The sequence below is a fragment of the Pan paniscus genome, chromosome 16 (assembly GCF_029289425.2).
Source record: "Pan paniscus chromosome 16, NHGRI_mPanPan1-v2.0_pri, whole genome shotgun sequence".
Taxonomy (NCBI): domain Eukaryota; kingdom Metazoa; phylum Chordata; class Mammalia; order Primates; family Hominidae; genus Pan; species Pan paniscus.
Window position 1 is genome coordinate 89,361,190 of NC_073265.2, and position 15,910 is coordinate 89,377,099.

General features: G+C 51.8%; 2 protein-coding genes across 2 annotated transcripts in view; one reads left to right on the forward strand and one right to left on the reverse strand.

Annotated features, from left to right (window-relative positions):
* The first annotated feature begins 1,144 nt into the window (after positions 1-1,144).
* On the forward strand, positions 1,145-1,835 carry LOC129394011 (golgin subfamily A member 2-like). The gene is made up of 2 exons (XM_055098852.1): positions 1,145-1,301; positions 1,557-1,835. Exons 1-2 carry the CDS (start codon positions 1,260-1,262, stop codon positions 1,833-1,835), a joined length of 321 nt encoding a protein of 106 aa, XP_054954827.1. The 5' UTR covers positions 1,145-1,259.
* Positions 1,836-1,925: 90 nt separating this feature from the next.
* The window catches only part of LOC117975955 (uncharacterized), a 32,590-nt gene continuing 18,605 nt past the window's right edge, over positions 1,926-15,910 (reverse strand). Inside the window, 3 exon segments of the mRNA XM_063596952.1 lie at positions 1,926-2,559; positions 9,478-9,508; positions 9,511-9,603. Coding sequence (XP_063453022.1) covers positions 1,926-2,559; positions 9,478-9,508; positions 9,511-9,603 — 758 coding nt within the window.

Consider the following 15,910-nt stretch of genomic DNA (forward strand, 5'->3'; position numbering starts at 1 on the left):
ATTACAGGCGCAAGCCACCGCATCTGGCCCAAAAGCTTTGTGTTGTTACAGATATTAGACATGTTTCTTGTTTAAGAAAAAATTTTTTAACAATAACATAGAATAAGAGAAATCTTTTTCCAAAAAAAAGAAACTTGTGATTATTTTATCTTATTGGAATTTTGGATAATATAGTCTGCTTTATTAATCATCAAGCATGCTATGGATTTTCCATTTTTATAGGATCTTTATCTCAGTTATGGTAATACTGGTAATTTTTGTACTGTGTTTGAAGATGAAAAATATAGGCCAAAATCGTAGACCTTGCATAGAAGCTGGATAATGAAGACAGCTCTGGAGGAACACATAGATACACACACACACACACATATATATATAAAGTATACACACATATATTTTTTAAAGTTTTAAAGCTTTTAAAGCAAAAGCCGGCCCCTCTCCCAGAGGGGGCGGCCCCTCCCCTCTCCCAGAGGGGGCGGCCCCTCCCCTCTCCCAGAGGGGGCGGCCCCTCCCCTCAGAGTAGGCGGGGACAGCGGTTGCATGGACAGCTTTCCTTGTGAGCCACAGGTCCCTCTGGACCTACTGCTGCCTGGCCATACCCCCTTTCCCTTTCATCTTTGTCATTGACCAATGGGCTTGGAGCATTAAGGCCACGCCCCTGTTCTGCATTCTATGGGGGCCCTAGTTACGCCTCCTCGGGCTCAGTCACACAGCTGCCTGGTAGGCAAGTGGAGGTGTTCATCAGTGCTCACTGGGATTTTGCTCACGTGGCCCCAACCCCGCCTCCCTCCCCACCCCACCTCCCTCCCCACCCTGCAATGGCAGAAGAAACTCAACAGAGCAAATTGGCCGCAGCAAAGAAAAAGGTAAAGGTTGGAAGAGACCTTTAGAACAGCTGGTCCCTATGCCGACCGGGTGCCCGCACTAAGTTTGGCATCAATATGATGTCCTCCTGGGAGCGGGGGGCCACCAAGTTGCCTAAGGATGGCTGAACTGGCCCAGGTCAGAAAGGGAGTGGGTCAGAACTCCCACATCGACTGGTAGTGGGACTATGCCTGATCTTGGTTCTTAAAAGTAAAAATAAAGAACAGCAGCTGCTCTCTGGGTAGTGGCTGGCTCAGTGTTACACAGTGAGGGTGGAGGCAGAGGTGGGCCCACAGTACCCCCCTTGTTGGGCTGTCTGAGGACCCTTCTTGCCACCCCCCACAGGAGATGGAGGAGGACATCTGGACAGTGAGGAGGAGGAGGCACCTTGGCCCATGCCGAGCAACCCGGAGGACCTGGAGAGCTGGGAGGCCACGGTGAGCCTGACTCCCCCTGTACCCATTTTGCCACCTTCCTCTGTGGTCCCTCCAAGGCCCCTTTATGCTCTTGGTTTCCCTGCCTTCTGATTTCTCTGGACCCTCACCCCTTCCGGGAGCCAGTGGTCAGACACCATTTCACCTGTGACCAACAGATGCACTCTCTGAGGCCCCAAGGGAAGAGGCTGCACTCCACCTCTCTGCCCTGTTTGTTCTGTGTATGCCTCTACAAGAATGCTCACCTCTTGCCCTCAGGTTGCATTTTTCAACTCCGCTGGAGCCAGTGCCCAGGAGGAGCAGGCACGGTTACGAGAGCAGGTGAAAGAGCAGAGGGTGTGCTGCCAGCGCATGGCTCACCTGGTGGCCTCGGCCCAGCAGAAGCCAGAGGCAGCGGTCCCAGCCCCAGTGACTAGGGGCCAGTCTGTGAGTGGGGAGACCCACCGGGCCATGCAGGAGGTCATGGAGAAGCTGGAGGTGACTGAGTCCTGGCATGGGCCAAGAAGGGCAGGGGTGGGTGTTGCTGCCGAGATGTGACCCCATTATTTTGGCTCCAGAGCGGCCTTATGGACCTTCTGGAGGAGAAGGTGGACCTGAGGTAGCGAGCGGAGAAACTAGAACTTCGATTCATCCAGTACTGGAAAGACAGAAGCCATCAGTGAGCGGGAGGCCAGGGCACGGCAGGGGGAGCTGCAGGGCCGTCGGAGGGACCTCAGCGTCTGAGCCCTGTCCTCCTGCAGGAAAGTTCATCACCCTAGAACACAGCCAGGGGGCAGTGCCAAAGATGCGGCAACGGGAGGAGGACATCATCAGGCTGGTCCAGGACAAGGAAGAGATGAAGGTAGGGTGTGCAACATCTCTGCAGGGGTGGGGGTGGGCGTGAGGGTGGGCGCCGGTAGGTCCGTAACAGCTGAGCACCCCTCCCTCCAGGTGAAGCTGCTGGAGCTGCTGGAGACGATGTTGCGGCTTGTGGTGACTACAACGAGGGACACAGCAAATTCCCGGCCACTGCCCTGAAGCTTGCTGATGACCCCGGTCCAGGAGCCCCAGCCCCCCAGGAGCTTGTGGGTGCTGACAAGCATGGTGGTGAGTAGAGTCCTCAGGCAGGGTTGACAGGCAGGGGCAGGGGAGGCTCTCACTGCACTCGGATCCCCACCTCCTTCTCTCCAAAGATCTTTGTGAGGTGAGCCTCACTGACAGCGTGGAGCAACCAGGCTTGTGCAGCAACTCCCGTATGCCATTCTTTTGCTGGGCTTGGCTGCTGAGAAGAAGGAGATAAACATCACCATCATCAAAGAGCTGCTCAAGAAATTTTAAAAAAGGAAACAAAGTTATGGGGTTCATCTCCTACCCAATTCATTTACTTCATTTGAATGTTAGAGCCACTCATGATTATTTGTGTTTGTAATTTATAGTTTATTTGTAAAAAGTTAAAGGAGAGTGGGTCTCTGTGGCTTTCACTGATGTTCACTCTGGCATCCTTCAGCATTTTTCTTTTTTAGTTTCATAATTGTAGGTCACTAGCATGCACATCGAGTTTGCCCTTACGTGGTGGGAGTTCAAATACACAAAGACCCACTATTTGCACAAAATTATTCTTGCTGGTTTGGAACAGGCTGCCATGCTTTTTTAATGTTATTCCAGCATGTATGTTCATTACGGAATTCAGATAAAATTTGCTTATGTTCTGCTATTGTTTGATCTAATCTTAATCACAGTGAGCTCTTCATTAGCTCAATATGTGGTTTGCCCCCAAGTGTGCACTGTTTATTACTTTGTAATATGCCACTATGAATACTGACATTTAGAGTTGTTTAAAGGCCGAGAACTGGAAACAGCCTTTCCCCTATTTTCTGTGTATTGGTGATGGGAGTAATAACATTTTGGGGGAGCTTTTAAAATCTCACAGAAGCGGAAAGTGGCCTGCTGTGGCAGGTATGTGCAGGATAGAGTGTGTTTCATTTGTTCCGGTGCCAACAATTAGCGCTGTACTATGGTAGTTCCCTTCAGATTTGTATGTGCTCTGGGCTCATGAAGATATTGCATCATGAGCTGCAGCAGTTGTACTCTTTCTCGATGACCTAAAAACTGATCATTTCTGAGGAACGAAAGGCTCCCATTGTTGACTGTAGATGTGGAAAACCTTTCCTAGCTTAGAGCATTTGTGTCTATAATACATTTTAAAGTCAGAGTTGATGTTACCTGTTTTAATCACATGACCACATGTCCCAGTACACAAAAGAGTGCTGGCTGGCATTCTTCTTATTTAGTAAAGATCATAAGAAATCCTTTAGGAGTTTAAATGTCCCTGGAACAGGCATACAGGCTCTAGTCAAGAATGAATTAGAGTGAAGGAAAGCTTGTGACACCCGGCATTCCTCTCTGTTCATGGAGCTTCTTTGAGGCTTGAAGATTGATTTTTACCATCTACACCTCTCTGGCTAATACCTATTCTTCAACCACCTTGGTTACTCTGACATAGGAATTTACTTCTTTTCCTTGAATGGAAAACACTTTAAAAAATAATAACAAACATTATTATAAACTAATATATGTGAGAGTACTTAGTTGAAACAAAAAGGAGTTTTAGTAGACAGTATTATACTATATTTGAATATCAAGGAGAAGTTTATGCAATTTAAAATGTTTATAAACTGCAGTGCAATCTACTGTTTGTGAATGTCAATGTATTATCAGGAAATGTGTCTATACAATCACAGAGTTATATTTCCTCACAAACTTGTTTACTAAGAGTGAAATATGTTTTTGTACCTCTCAGTTTCAGTTAGGGACATATTTTGTGCAATATTTATGTGATTGTGCCTATGCATGATGAATGAATGATTTCGGTCATACATTGCCTAAATCATAACTTGATGATACTTGGGAAAGACTCAACAGTTCAAACTTCATGAAGTTCTAATGTCTGTGTTCCAAAACACATCACATTATTAGGATGTAGGGAGATGTGTACGTGTGCTCCCTGGGGTGGGGATTTCTAGTTACTAGACCATCTCCATTTTTAGCATTTGGCGTCCTCATGATACTTTTCTAAATATGACATTAACAGGAGAGCAACAATACGATTTTACCGATGGAATAACAGATTTGCCTGCATTCACTGAAAGAGCGCAAATATTGGGTCCTTGTGACTTCAACTGACTCTTCCAAATTGTATGAATGTATCAATGTATTAGATAAACCCAGTTTCAGAATGATAAAGAAAAAATGTTAGACCAAATAATGCAGCTAATTAACAGTGGTACGATTTCTAGCCCATGGGTTTAAAATGGACCTAAAGTCCTGTTCTTGCCTTTTATTTTCTGAACTTGCTGCTTTTGCATTCTTTGAGTTCAGTTTAAAGACAGTTACTTTAAGTCCATTTTAAACCCTCAGGCTAGAAATCATACCACTGTTAATTAGCCACATCTATTTGGTCTAACGTTTTTTCTTTATCATTCTGAAACTGGGTTTATCTAATACAGTGGTAAACTATTTCAAAGGTACTTTTATTGTTGAAATCACTTCACTTTTACCCTGATAAATATCAATGACTAGGAATGACCTTCAGCTAGCATTTAGCATCTGTAACCAGTCTGACAATAATGTCTTCCTCAGGTGCCTATGGATTAAATCACATACGGGCATATTTAAGCTGAACGTCAGTCTGGAAATAAATTTACTACATTAACTGAAATACCACTCTTTGTGTAGGTATTTGTCATATATTTAAGAGAAAGCTAAAAAGAATGGAAATCGTATGACTAACTCGTGTTTCTTCAAAGTGCATACAGTCTTTTGCAATACCTCATTCAGCCAAGTATTTGTGCTCTTCCTCATTCAGTACAATGCAGTTTTGATTTGCTTAGAAGGAAGGTTAGAGTTCATCAGAAACATAGAATTTTAAAATGCTAGTTCAACTGAATCAATTTGAATTTCTGCAGGAAGAATCAAAACACCTATTTAAAGATTGCAATATATAATAATTATTTTTAAAGTATTTGATTAAACCTGATAGGTTTTCCAGAAATGAAAAAAAGAAATCAGTTCTAAAACCAAAGCTGATTTTTAGAAAATTTGAAAATGTAAATCAGCCCTATCCATAATATAGTTTCTCTAAAACTTTATCTTAAAGAGTCATTTAAAAATAATGTAACTATTAAAAAATGTAATTGCTATCTTAAAGTTCTGAAATAAAACATTTTAAAATATGAATACTATAGTTTAAAAGAAAGAAACGGTGGGAGGGAAAAGTAGAGAAAGAAATGCCAATTCCAGTCCAAAGCTTTATTTGCCAAGTTTTCTTAGAATGAATTTTACCAATTTATGAATTCTTGTAAACAGAAGGTATAATGGAAATACTGAAAAACTTTTGCCTAAAGTGGCATTATTGACTGCTAGTGTGATGCTACTGTAATGTAATAAATTATTAAATTGTTGCAAAGTGCTGTTTTTGCCTTAAAATTTTGTTTTGCATGTCTTGAAAAACTATAGTATTAAAGGTGTTGATACTGTGCGAATGCTGGGCATGCTTGGCATGAGATAATCTGTTTCATTTTTACAAAATTGTAATATAGCTATGCAAGTGTTTGTTAAAAGAACACAAAATAAAGTTACAGGATTAAAAAATGTTACAGAGTGAAAAAGTTATGGGATAAAAAAAGTAAAAAAGTTGTGGCAAAAAAGTAGAAAAAAATTTTATGAAAAGTTACAAAAAAAGTTATGAAAAAGAAGTTACGGGATTTTAAAAAAAGTCATGGGATAAAAACAAAAATTAAAAGCAGGCCTCTGTCAGCAAACCTGGAGAAGTAGGGCTGGAGTCTCCACTGCCACCATGACCCTACCACCCCTTCCCAGTCACCCCTTTACAATTAGGGTAGCCACACAAGACCTCTGTCTAATGGGGAAAGACAAACAGACCCTTTGCCGCCTTGACCAGGGCTGAGTCCTTAAATTTCTGGATGATGATGATTGTTATTTAAGAGCCAGAGGCTGGCAGAGGTGGTTTGTTTGGAGGAGGTCTGATGGCCTCCTTACTCTCACCATAGTAACTTTTCCCTCGGGGGGGCTCCCATCTTCTTATTCAGAGACGCAGCTGAGGCGGGACAGTGGGGCTAACTGTGGACCAGGTGAGGGCACAGGCTGCTGGGGTGGCCCCCCTTCCCCGGTGTACATATTGTATCTATGTAATGTTTTGTATATTCCAGAGGGTAGGGCCGCCCCTGTATCGTACCTAGAGGAGGTTGGAGCTGGCACATGGGGAGGAGTGTCTAATCATTATTTGTGGCTGGGAAACTTATGTATTGCTAGCATAGGACAGAGAAAGGAGGCGGGGATGGGGTCATGGCTCCTGGTGATGCGACTCCTGTTTATTTTGCTTTTCATTTTGGAATAAACGGATTTAGCCATACTGCTCAGCCTGGTGTGTTCCCATTTCCCTCACTGGGTCCTGGTGTTTGTGCCACTGAACGAGAAGCCCTGGAGTGTCTGAGCGTGTCCAGCTGGGCTGTTGGGGACCTTCCAGGTCTGTTACCTGTATGCTGCCTGGTGACGCCTGGGGGATTCCACGGGGACTGCCATGGCACCTATGGGGCGCAGCCCGGTCCTGACAGCCAACAGGCTCAGAAGCGTGATCTAGCCATGGCCGGGAAGACAGGTACCAGCACCTAAGGGCACTGACTTCCATCCACCCCAGGTGTCTTCCGTTCCATCCCCTTGCCTCCCTCTCCTATCTGCACCTGGTGGCCTGTTCTGTCTGTCCCTCCAGAGTGCCGGCTGCCCCCCAGGCTCCCTCCAGGCTGAGTTCACGGCCCTGCCCCCTGGTGGCCAGAGCTGGCTTCACAGGATAAGAGCCAGCTAAGCTCCAGGGGCTTTCCAGGAAAAGTGTCCCTTGGAAATGGTGTGACCTTTTCACAGCTCCCAACAGCACCCTAGAAATGGCTTGGCCTTTCCCGTCCTCTGAGCTCCACACAGAACACAGCCAGCAGAGGACACACTTCCCCGCCATCCAGAAATGGGTTTGATTCTCAGCCGAGGGACAGCAGGACTGGTAGAGACTGTCAGGCCACACAGAGGCCTGCATAGCACCCCCATGCTTGGTGGGGGGCGGGAGGGATGGCGGGGCTGGCTGTCCACAGGCTGGGCATGACAGGGAGCCTCACTGGAGGTGGTGCACTTTGGAGGGGCAATGTCAGGGGACAGCTTTCTCTTGTTGGGCCACAAGACTCCAAAAGGACAGCAGGGTGACTGATTCCCAGCGCTAGAGACGAGGCGGTCGGCCAGGTGTTGGTGCGTGTGTGTGTGTGTGTGTGTGTGTGTGTATATATATATATATATGTATTTATAGATATTTAGAGAGCAGGACGGGGCATATCACAAAGGGGGCACAAGTTTTCAGCAGTGGTCACACCTGGATGTGTCAGCTCACCACTACAACAGACTAAGTCACAGATGTAGGGGGCTGGCTTTGAGGCTGGGGGAGCCACTGTCAAGTCACAGAACAGCCGCTCAGGCAGGCTTGGAAAGGGAGGTCTCTGAGAAGAGGAGGGATCTGTTTATCTGTTTAGAGGTCGAAGTGGGGGCTGGGGCTCTGAGGATGGGATGGTCTTGCCTGACCCAATCAGCTGGCAGTTGGAGAGAAAGCAGAGAGAAGCAGGAGAGAGAAAAGCGAGCAGAGAGCTGATGAGGCAAGTGCAGAGCACAGGTGTGCCACAGCAGCTGTGGGAGGGCTGGGGTGGGGAGGGCGCAGGTGTGGGTATGGCAAGGCTCCTGGGAAAGTGGGGCTGGAAAGGAAAGGGGAGGAAGAAGGAGGGAGGCAGAGCTTCACAGTTAGTGCCTGGGGGCTGCGGCGGCCCTCCCCACCCCACACACGCTGGCCTCTTTCAGGGCACCCAGGGCGGTGCACCCACCGTTCAGAGCAATGCTTCACAGTTAGTGCCTGGGGGCTGCAGCGGCCCTCCCCACCCCACACACGCTGGCCTCTTTCAGGGCACCCAGGGCGGTGCACCCACTGTTCAGAGCAATGCTTCACAGTTAGTGCCTGGGGGCTGCAGCGGCCCTCCCCCCCACACACACGCTGGCCTCTTTCAGGGCACCCAGGGCAGTGCACCCACCATTTAGAGCAATGCTCAGCCCCCTCCAATGTCCCTCTTCTCTGGTCACCCTGTCTTTGAACCCACTGGCCCGGGGCCACCTCTTGCTTTTGGGAACCCAAAACAACAGCCACCAGGCCAGATACAGAAGGAACACTGCTTGAACCAGGACGATGAAGCTAAAAGGGATGGATGGCTGGAGTGATTGCCAGAGCCCCTTTTGGGCAGTGAGAAAGCCCAGGACCCACTGAAGGGACCCTGGGGGAGGTAGGGAGGACAGGCAGCTGGATGCCACTGGCTATAGACTTATAAGTCTAAGAGGGGCGCCTCAGCTTGTTGGCGGTTGCAGGTCACAAAGGTGAGGCTGGGCCCTTCCTGCTGGGAAAAGCAGAAGAGGGAGAGTCCATGGCAAGGGAGGTGGGTGGGCTTGCTGGGTGGAGCTCAGCCGGGCCAGCATGCACTATGGTCCCCTCGGCTGAATAGCAGAGGCAACCTCTAGAAGCAACAGGCCAAGGTGCTGAGTCTGCTGGCTGGCGGTAGTGCTTCAGCGGGGGCCAGGGACACTGCCTTCAGCCACACGCTATCAGCTATGATGGTACCTTGGAGGGAGGGAAGGGGACTGTGTGTCCCTGCCTGGCCAGTGAGGTGTGTTGTGGGTTGACCGTGTGTATGGGACTCTCAAGGTTGTATCTTAGATCACCATTGGATTGTCAACAGATAGAGGAGGTGGGACCCTGACTATCACCCCTGCTCTGCAGTAGATTTGGCTCTCAGCACTTCCAGGCTGGGAGCTAGATGCCCGCCCTGGCAGCATGACTCAGACTTCACAACAGGTACAGCATGGCCAGGATGACATTCCTAGGCCTCTGGCCGCCTCAGAGTACAGCCCTGCACACAACCCCCTCCAAGCTCTCAGCCCTTACACCATAAACCACGAGATCTCTAACAGCTCCAGAGAGAACCCATGTCTGCCAGCTTGGGCACAGAGCCTGTTCCCAGTGCCCACAAGCTCAGCCATTGAAGCTGGGGGGCTTTGGGGCTAGTGGGGGCCAGCCCCGGTACCTGCGTCCAGCCGGGATGCTTTGTACCTGCAGCTAGGCGTCCTCCACGGGCCCCGGAGCTGTGCTGACGGTGTTCGTGGTGATGTCGCCGATGATGCTGAGAGCCTCTTTCAGCACGTGGTGCATGCGCAGCATCTCGTCGCGCCGCTGTGCCTGCTCTGCCGACTCCTCCAGGAGTGTCTTCTTGCTCCTACGCGAGTATAGGTTGGACAGCAGCTCTGAGAAGATGAACTCCTTGGGCTGCCGGCTCTGCCGACTCCTCCAGGAGTGTCTTCTCGTTCCCACGCGTGTACAGGTTGGACAGCAGCTCCGAGAAGATGAACTCCTTGGTCTGCCTGCTCTGCCGACTCCTCCAGAGTGTCTACTCATTCCCACGCGAGTACAGGTTGGACAGCAGCTCCGAGACGATGAACTCCTTGGTCTGCCTGCTCTGCCGACTCATCCAGGAGTGTCTTCTGCTTCCCACGCGAGTGCAGGTTGGACAGCAGCTCCGAGAAGATGAACTCCTTGGTCTGCCTGCTCTGCCGACTCCTCCAGGAGTGTCTTCTCGTTCCCACGCGAGTACAGGTTGGATAGCAGCTCTGAGAAGATGAACTCCTTGGTCTCCCTGCTATGCCGACTCCTCCAGGAGGGTCTGCTCCTTCCCACGCGAGTACAGGTTGGACAGCAGCTCCGAGAAGATGAACTCCTTGGTCTGCCTGCTCTGCCGACTCCTCCACGAGTGTCTTCTGGTTCCCACGCGAGTGCAGGTTGGACAGAAGCTCTGAGAAGATGAACTCCTTGGTCTGCCTGCTCTGTCGACTCCTCCAGGAGTGTCTTCTCATTCCCACGCGAGTACAGGTTGGACAGTAGCTCCGAGAAGATGAAATCCTTGGTCTGCCTGCTATGCCGACTCCTCCAAGAGTGTCTTCTCATTCCCACGCGAGTACAGGTTGGACAGAAGCTCCGAGAAGATGAACTCCTTGGTCTACCTGCTCTGCCGACTCCTCCAAGAGTGTCTTCTCGTTCCCACGCGACTACAGGTTGGACAGCAGCTCTGAGAAGCAGCATCTCGTCGCGCCACTGTGCCTGCTCTGCCGACTCCTCCACGAGTGTCTTCTGGTTCCCACGCGAGTGCAGGTTGGACAGCAGCTCTGAGAAGATGAACTCCTTGGTCTGCCTGCTCTGCTGACTCCTCCAGGAGTGTCTTCTCTTTCCCACGCGTGTACAGGTTGGACAGCAGCTCCGAGAAGATGAATTCCTTGGTCGGCCTGCTATGCCGACTCCTCCAGGAGTGTCTGCTCGTTACCAGGCGAGTACAGGTTGGACAGCAGCTCAGAGAAGATGAACTCCTTGGTCTGCCTGCTCTGCCGACTCCTCCACGAGTGTCTTCTGGTTCACACGCGAGTGCAGGTTGGACAGCAGCTCTGAGAAGATAAACTCCTTCGTCTGCCTGCTCTGCCGACTCCTCCAGGAGTGTCTGCTCATTCCCACGCGAGTACAGGTTGGACAGCAGCTCTGAGAAGATGAACTCCATGGTCTGCCTGCTCTGCCGACTCCTCCAGGAGCGTCTGCTCGTTCCCACGCGAGTACAGGTTGGACAGCAGCTCCGAGAAGATGAACTCCATGGTCTGCCTGCTCTGTCGACTCCTGCAGAGTGTCTACTCATTCCCACGCGAGTAAAGGTTGGACACCAGCTCCGAGAAGATGAACTCCTTGGTCTGCCTCCTCTGCCGACTCCTGCAGAGTGTCTACTCATTCCCACGCGAGTACAGGTTGGACAGCAGCTCCGAGAAGATGAACTCCTTGGTCTGCCTGCTCTGCCGACTCCTGCAGAGGGTCGACTCATTCCCACGCGAGTACAGGTTGGACAGCAGCTCGGAGAAGATGAACTCCTTGGTCTGCCTGCTCTGCCGACTCCTCCAGGAGTGTCTTCTCATTCCCACGCGAGTACAGGTTGGACAGCAGCTCCGAGAAGATGAAATCCTTGGTCTGCCTGCTCTGCCGACACCTCCAGGAGTGTCTTCTCAGTCCCACGCGAGTACAGGTTGGACAGCAGCTCCGAGAAGATGAAGTCCTTGGTCTGCCTGCTCTGCCGACTCCTCCAGGAGTGTCTTCTCGTTCCCACGCGAGTACAGGTTGGACAGCAGCGCTGAGAAGATGAAATCCTTGGTCTGCCTGCTCTGCCGACACCTCCACGAGTGTCTTCTGGTTCACACGCGAGTGCAGGTTGGACAGCAGCTCTGAGAAGATGAACTCCTTGGTCTGCCTGCTCTGCCGACTCCTCCAGGAGTGTCTTCTCGTTCCCACGCAAGTACAGGTTGGACAGCAGCTCTGAGAAGATGAACTGCTTGGTCTGCCTGCTCTGTCGACTCCTCCAGGAGTGTCTTCTCGTTCCCACGTGAGTACAGGTTGGACAGCAGCTCCAAGAAGATGAACTCCTTGGTCTGCCTGCTCTGCTGACTCCTCCAGGAGTGTCTGCTCGTTCCCACGCGAGTACAGGTTGGACAGCAGCTCCGAGAAGATGAACTCCTTGGTCCGCCTGCTTTGTCGACTCCTCCAGGAATGTCTTCTCGTTCCCACGCGAGTACAGTTTGGACAGCAGCTCCGAGAAGATGAACTCCTTGGTCTGCCTGCTCTGTCGACTCCTACAGGAGTGTCTTCTCGTTCCCACGCGAGTACAGGTTGGACAGCATCTCCGAGAAGATGAACTCCTTGGTCTGCCTGCTCTGTCGACTCCTCCAGGAGTGTCTTCTCGTTCGCACCCGAGTACAGGTTGGAAAGCAGCTCCGAGAAGATGAACTCCTTGGTCTGCCTGCTCTGCCGACTCCTGCAGAGTGTGTACTCATTCCCACGCGAGTACAGGTTGGACACCAGCTCCGAGAAGATGAACTCCTTGGTCTGCCTGCTCTGCCAACTCCTGCAGAGTGTCTACTCATTCCCACGCGAGTACAGGTTAGACAGCAGCTCTGAGAAGCAGCATCTCGTCGCGCCAGTGTGCCTGCTGTGCCGACTCCTCCAGGAGTGTCTTCTCATTCCCACGCGAGTACAGGTTGGACAGCAGCTCCGAGAAGATGAATTCCTCGGTCTGCCTGCTCTGCCGACTTCTCCAGGAGTGTCTGCTCGTTCCCACGCGAGCACAGGTTGGACAGCAGCGCTGAGAAGATGAACTCCTTGGTCTGCCTGCTCTGCCGACACCTCCATGAGTGTCTTGTGGTTCACACCCGAGTGCAGGTTGGACAGCAGCTCTGAGACGATGAACTCCGTGGTCTGCCTGCTCTGCCGACTCCTCCAGGAGTGTCTGCTTGTTCCCACGCGAGTACAGGTTGGACAGCAGCTCCGAGAAGATGAACTCCTTGGTCTGCCTGCTCTGCCGACTCCTCCAGGAGTGTCTGCTCGTTCCCACGTGAGTACAGGTTGGACAGCAGCTCCGAGAAGATGAATTCCTTGGTCGGCCTGCTCTGTCGACTCCTCCAGGAGTGTCTTCTCGTTCCCACGTGAGTACAGGTTGGACAGCAGCTCCGAGAAGATGAACTCCTAGGTCTGCCTGCTCTGCCGACACATCCATGAGTGTCTTGTGCTTCACACCCGAGTGCAGGTTGGACAGCAGCTCTGAGAAGATGAACTCCGTGGTCTGCCTGCTCTGCCGACTCCTCCAGGAGTGTCTGCTCGTTCCCACGCGAGTACAGGTTGGACAGCAGCTCCGAGAAGATGAACCCCTTGGTCTGCCTGCTCTGCCGACTCCTCCAGGAGTGTCTGCTCGTTCCCACGCGAGTACAGGTTGGACAGCAGCTCCGAGAAGATGAATTCCTTGGTCGGCCTGCTCTGTTGACTCCTCCAGGAGTGTCTTCTCGTTCCCACGTGAGTACAGGTTGGACAGCAGCTCTGAGAAGATGAACTCCTTGGTCTGCCTGCTCTGCCGACTCCTCCAGGAGTGTCTTCTCGTTCCCACGCGAGTACAGGTTGGACAGCAGCTCCGAGAAGATGAACTCCTTGGTCTGTCTGCTCTGTCGACTCCTCCAGGAGTGTCTTCTCGTTCCCACGTGAGTACAGGTTGCACAGCAGCTACGAGAAGATGAACTCCTTGGTCTGCCTGCTCTGCAGACTCCTCCACGAGTGTCTTCTGGTTCACACGAGAGTTCAGGTTGGACAGCAGCTCTGAGAAGATGAACTCCTTGGTCAGCCTCCTCTGCCGACTCCTCCAGGAGTGTCTGCTCGTTCCCACGCGAGTACAGGTTGGACAGCAGCTCTGAGAAGATGAACTCCTTGGTCTGCCTGCTCTGTCGGCTCCCACAGGAGTGTCTTCTCATTCCCACGCAAGTACAGGTTGCACAGCAGCTCCGAGAAGATGAAATCCTTGGTCTGCCCGCTCTGCCAACTCCTCCAGAGTGTCTACCCATTCCCACGCGAGTACAGGTTGGACAGCGGCTCCGAGAAGATGAACTCCTTGGTCTGCCTGCTCTGCCGACTCCTCCAGGAGTGTCTGCTCCTTCCCACGCGAGTACAGGTTGGACAGCACCTCTGAGAAGCAGCATCTCGTCGCGCCACTGTGCCTGCTCTGCCAACTCCTGCACGAGTGTCTTCTGGTTCCCACGTGAGTGCAGTTTGGACAGCAGCTCTGAGAAGATGAACTCCTTGGTCTGCCTGCTCTGCCCACTCCTCCAGGGGTGTCTGCTCGTTCCCACGCGAGTTCCGGTTGGACAGCAGCTCTGAGAAGATGAACTCCTTGGTCTGCCTGCTCTGTCAACTCCTCCAGGAGTGTCTTCTCGTTCCCACGCGAGTACAGGTTGGACAGCAGCTCCGAGAAGATGAACTCCTTGGTCTGCCTGCTGTGCCGACTCCTCCAGGAGTGTCTTCTCGTTCCCACGCGAGTACAGGTTGGAGAGCAGCTCCGACAAAATGAACTCCTTGGTCTGCCTATTCTGTCGACTCCTCCCGGTGTGTCTTCTCGTTCCCACGCGAGTACAGGTTGGACAGAAGCTCCGAGAAGATGAACTCCTTGGTCTACCTGCTCTGCCGACTCCTCCAAGAGTGTCTTCTCGTTCCCACGCGACTACAGGTTGGACAGCAGCTCTGAGAAGCAGCATCTCGTCGCGCCACTGTGCCTGCTCTGCCGACTCCTCCACGAGTGTCTTCTGGTTCCCACGCGAGTGCAGGTTGGACAGCAGCTCTGAGAAGATGAACTCCTTGGTCTGCCTGCTCTGCTGACTCCTCCAGGAGTGTCTTCTCTTTCCCACGCGTGTACAGGTTGGACAGCAGCTCCGAGAAGATGAATTCCTTGGTCGGCCTGCTATGCCGACTCCTCCAGGAGTGTCTGCTCGTTACCAGGCGAGTACAGGTTGGACAGCAGCTCCGAGAAGATGAACCCCTTGGTCTGCCTGCTCTGCCGACTCCTCCAGGAGTGTCTGCTCGTTCCCACGCGAGTACAGGTTGGACAGCAGCTCCGAGAAGATGAATTCCTTGGTCGGCCTGCTCTGTTGACTCCTCCAGGAGTGTCTTCTCGTTCCCACGTGAGTACAGGTTGGACAGCAGCTCTGAGAAGATGAACTCCTTGGTCTGCCTGCTCTGCCGACTCCTCCAGGAGTGTCTTCTCGTTCCCACGCGAGTACAGGTTGGACAGCAGCTCCGAGAAGATGAACTCCTTGGTCTGTCTGCTCTGTCGACTCCTCCAGGAGTGTCTTCTCGTTCCCACGTGAGTACAGGTTGCACAGCAGCTACGAGAAGATGAACTCCTTGGTCTGCCTGCTCTGCAGACTCCTCCACGAGTGTCTTCTGGTTCACACGAGAGTTCAGGTTGGACAGCAGCTCTGAGAAGATGAACTCCTTGGTCAGCCTCCTCTGCCGACTCCTCCAGGAGTGTCTGCTCGTTCCCACGCGAGTACAGGTTGGACAGCAGCTCTGAGAAGATGAACTCCTTGGTCTGCCTGCTCTGTCGGCTCCCACAGGAGTGTCTTCTCATTCCCACGCAAGTACAGGTTGCACAGCAGCTCCGAGAAGATGAAATCCTTGGTCTGCCCGCTCTGCCAACTCCTCCAGAGTGTCTACCCATTCCCACGCGAGTACAGGTTGGACAGCGGCTCCGAGAAGATGAACTCCTTGGTCTGCCTGCTCTGCCGACTCCTCCAGGAGTGTCTGCTCCTTCCCACGCGAGTACAGGTTGGACAGCACCTCTGAGAAGCAGCATCTCGTCGCGCCACTGTGCCTGCTCTGCCAACTCCTGCACGAGTGTCTTCTGGTTCCCACGTGAGTGCAGTTTGGACAGCAGCTCTGAGAAGATGAACTCCTTGGTCTGCCTGCTCTGCCCACTCCTCCAGGGGTGTCTGCTCGTTCCCACGCGAGTTCCGGTTGGACAGCAGCTCTGAGAAGATGAACTCCTTGGTCTGCCTGCTCTGTCAACTCCTCCAGGAGTGTCTTCTCGTTCCCACGCGAGTACAGGTTGGACAGCAGCTCCGAGAAGATGAACTCCTTGGTCTGCCTGCTG

Coding starts and splice junctions, on each gene's coding strand:
- LOC129394011 (XM_055098852.1), top strand. CDS start 1,260: ATGCCGAGCAACCCGGAGGACCTGGAGAGCTGGGAGGCCACG. Junction 1,302..1,556: donor TGGAGAGCTGGGAGGCCACG/GTGAGCCTGACT, acceptor TCTTGCCCTCAG/GTTGCATTTTTCAACTCCGC.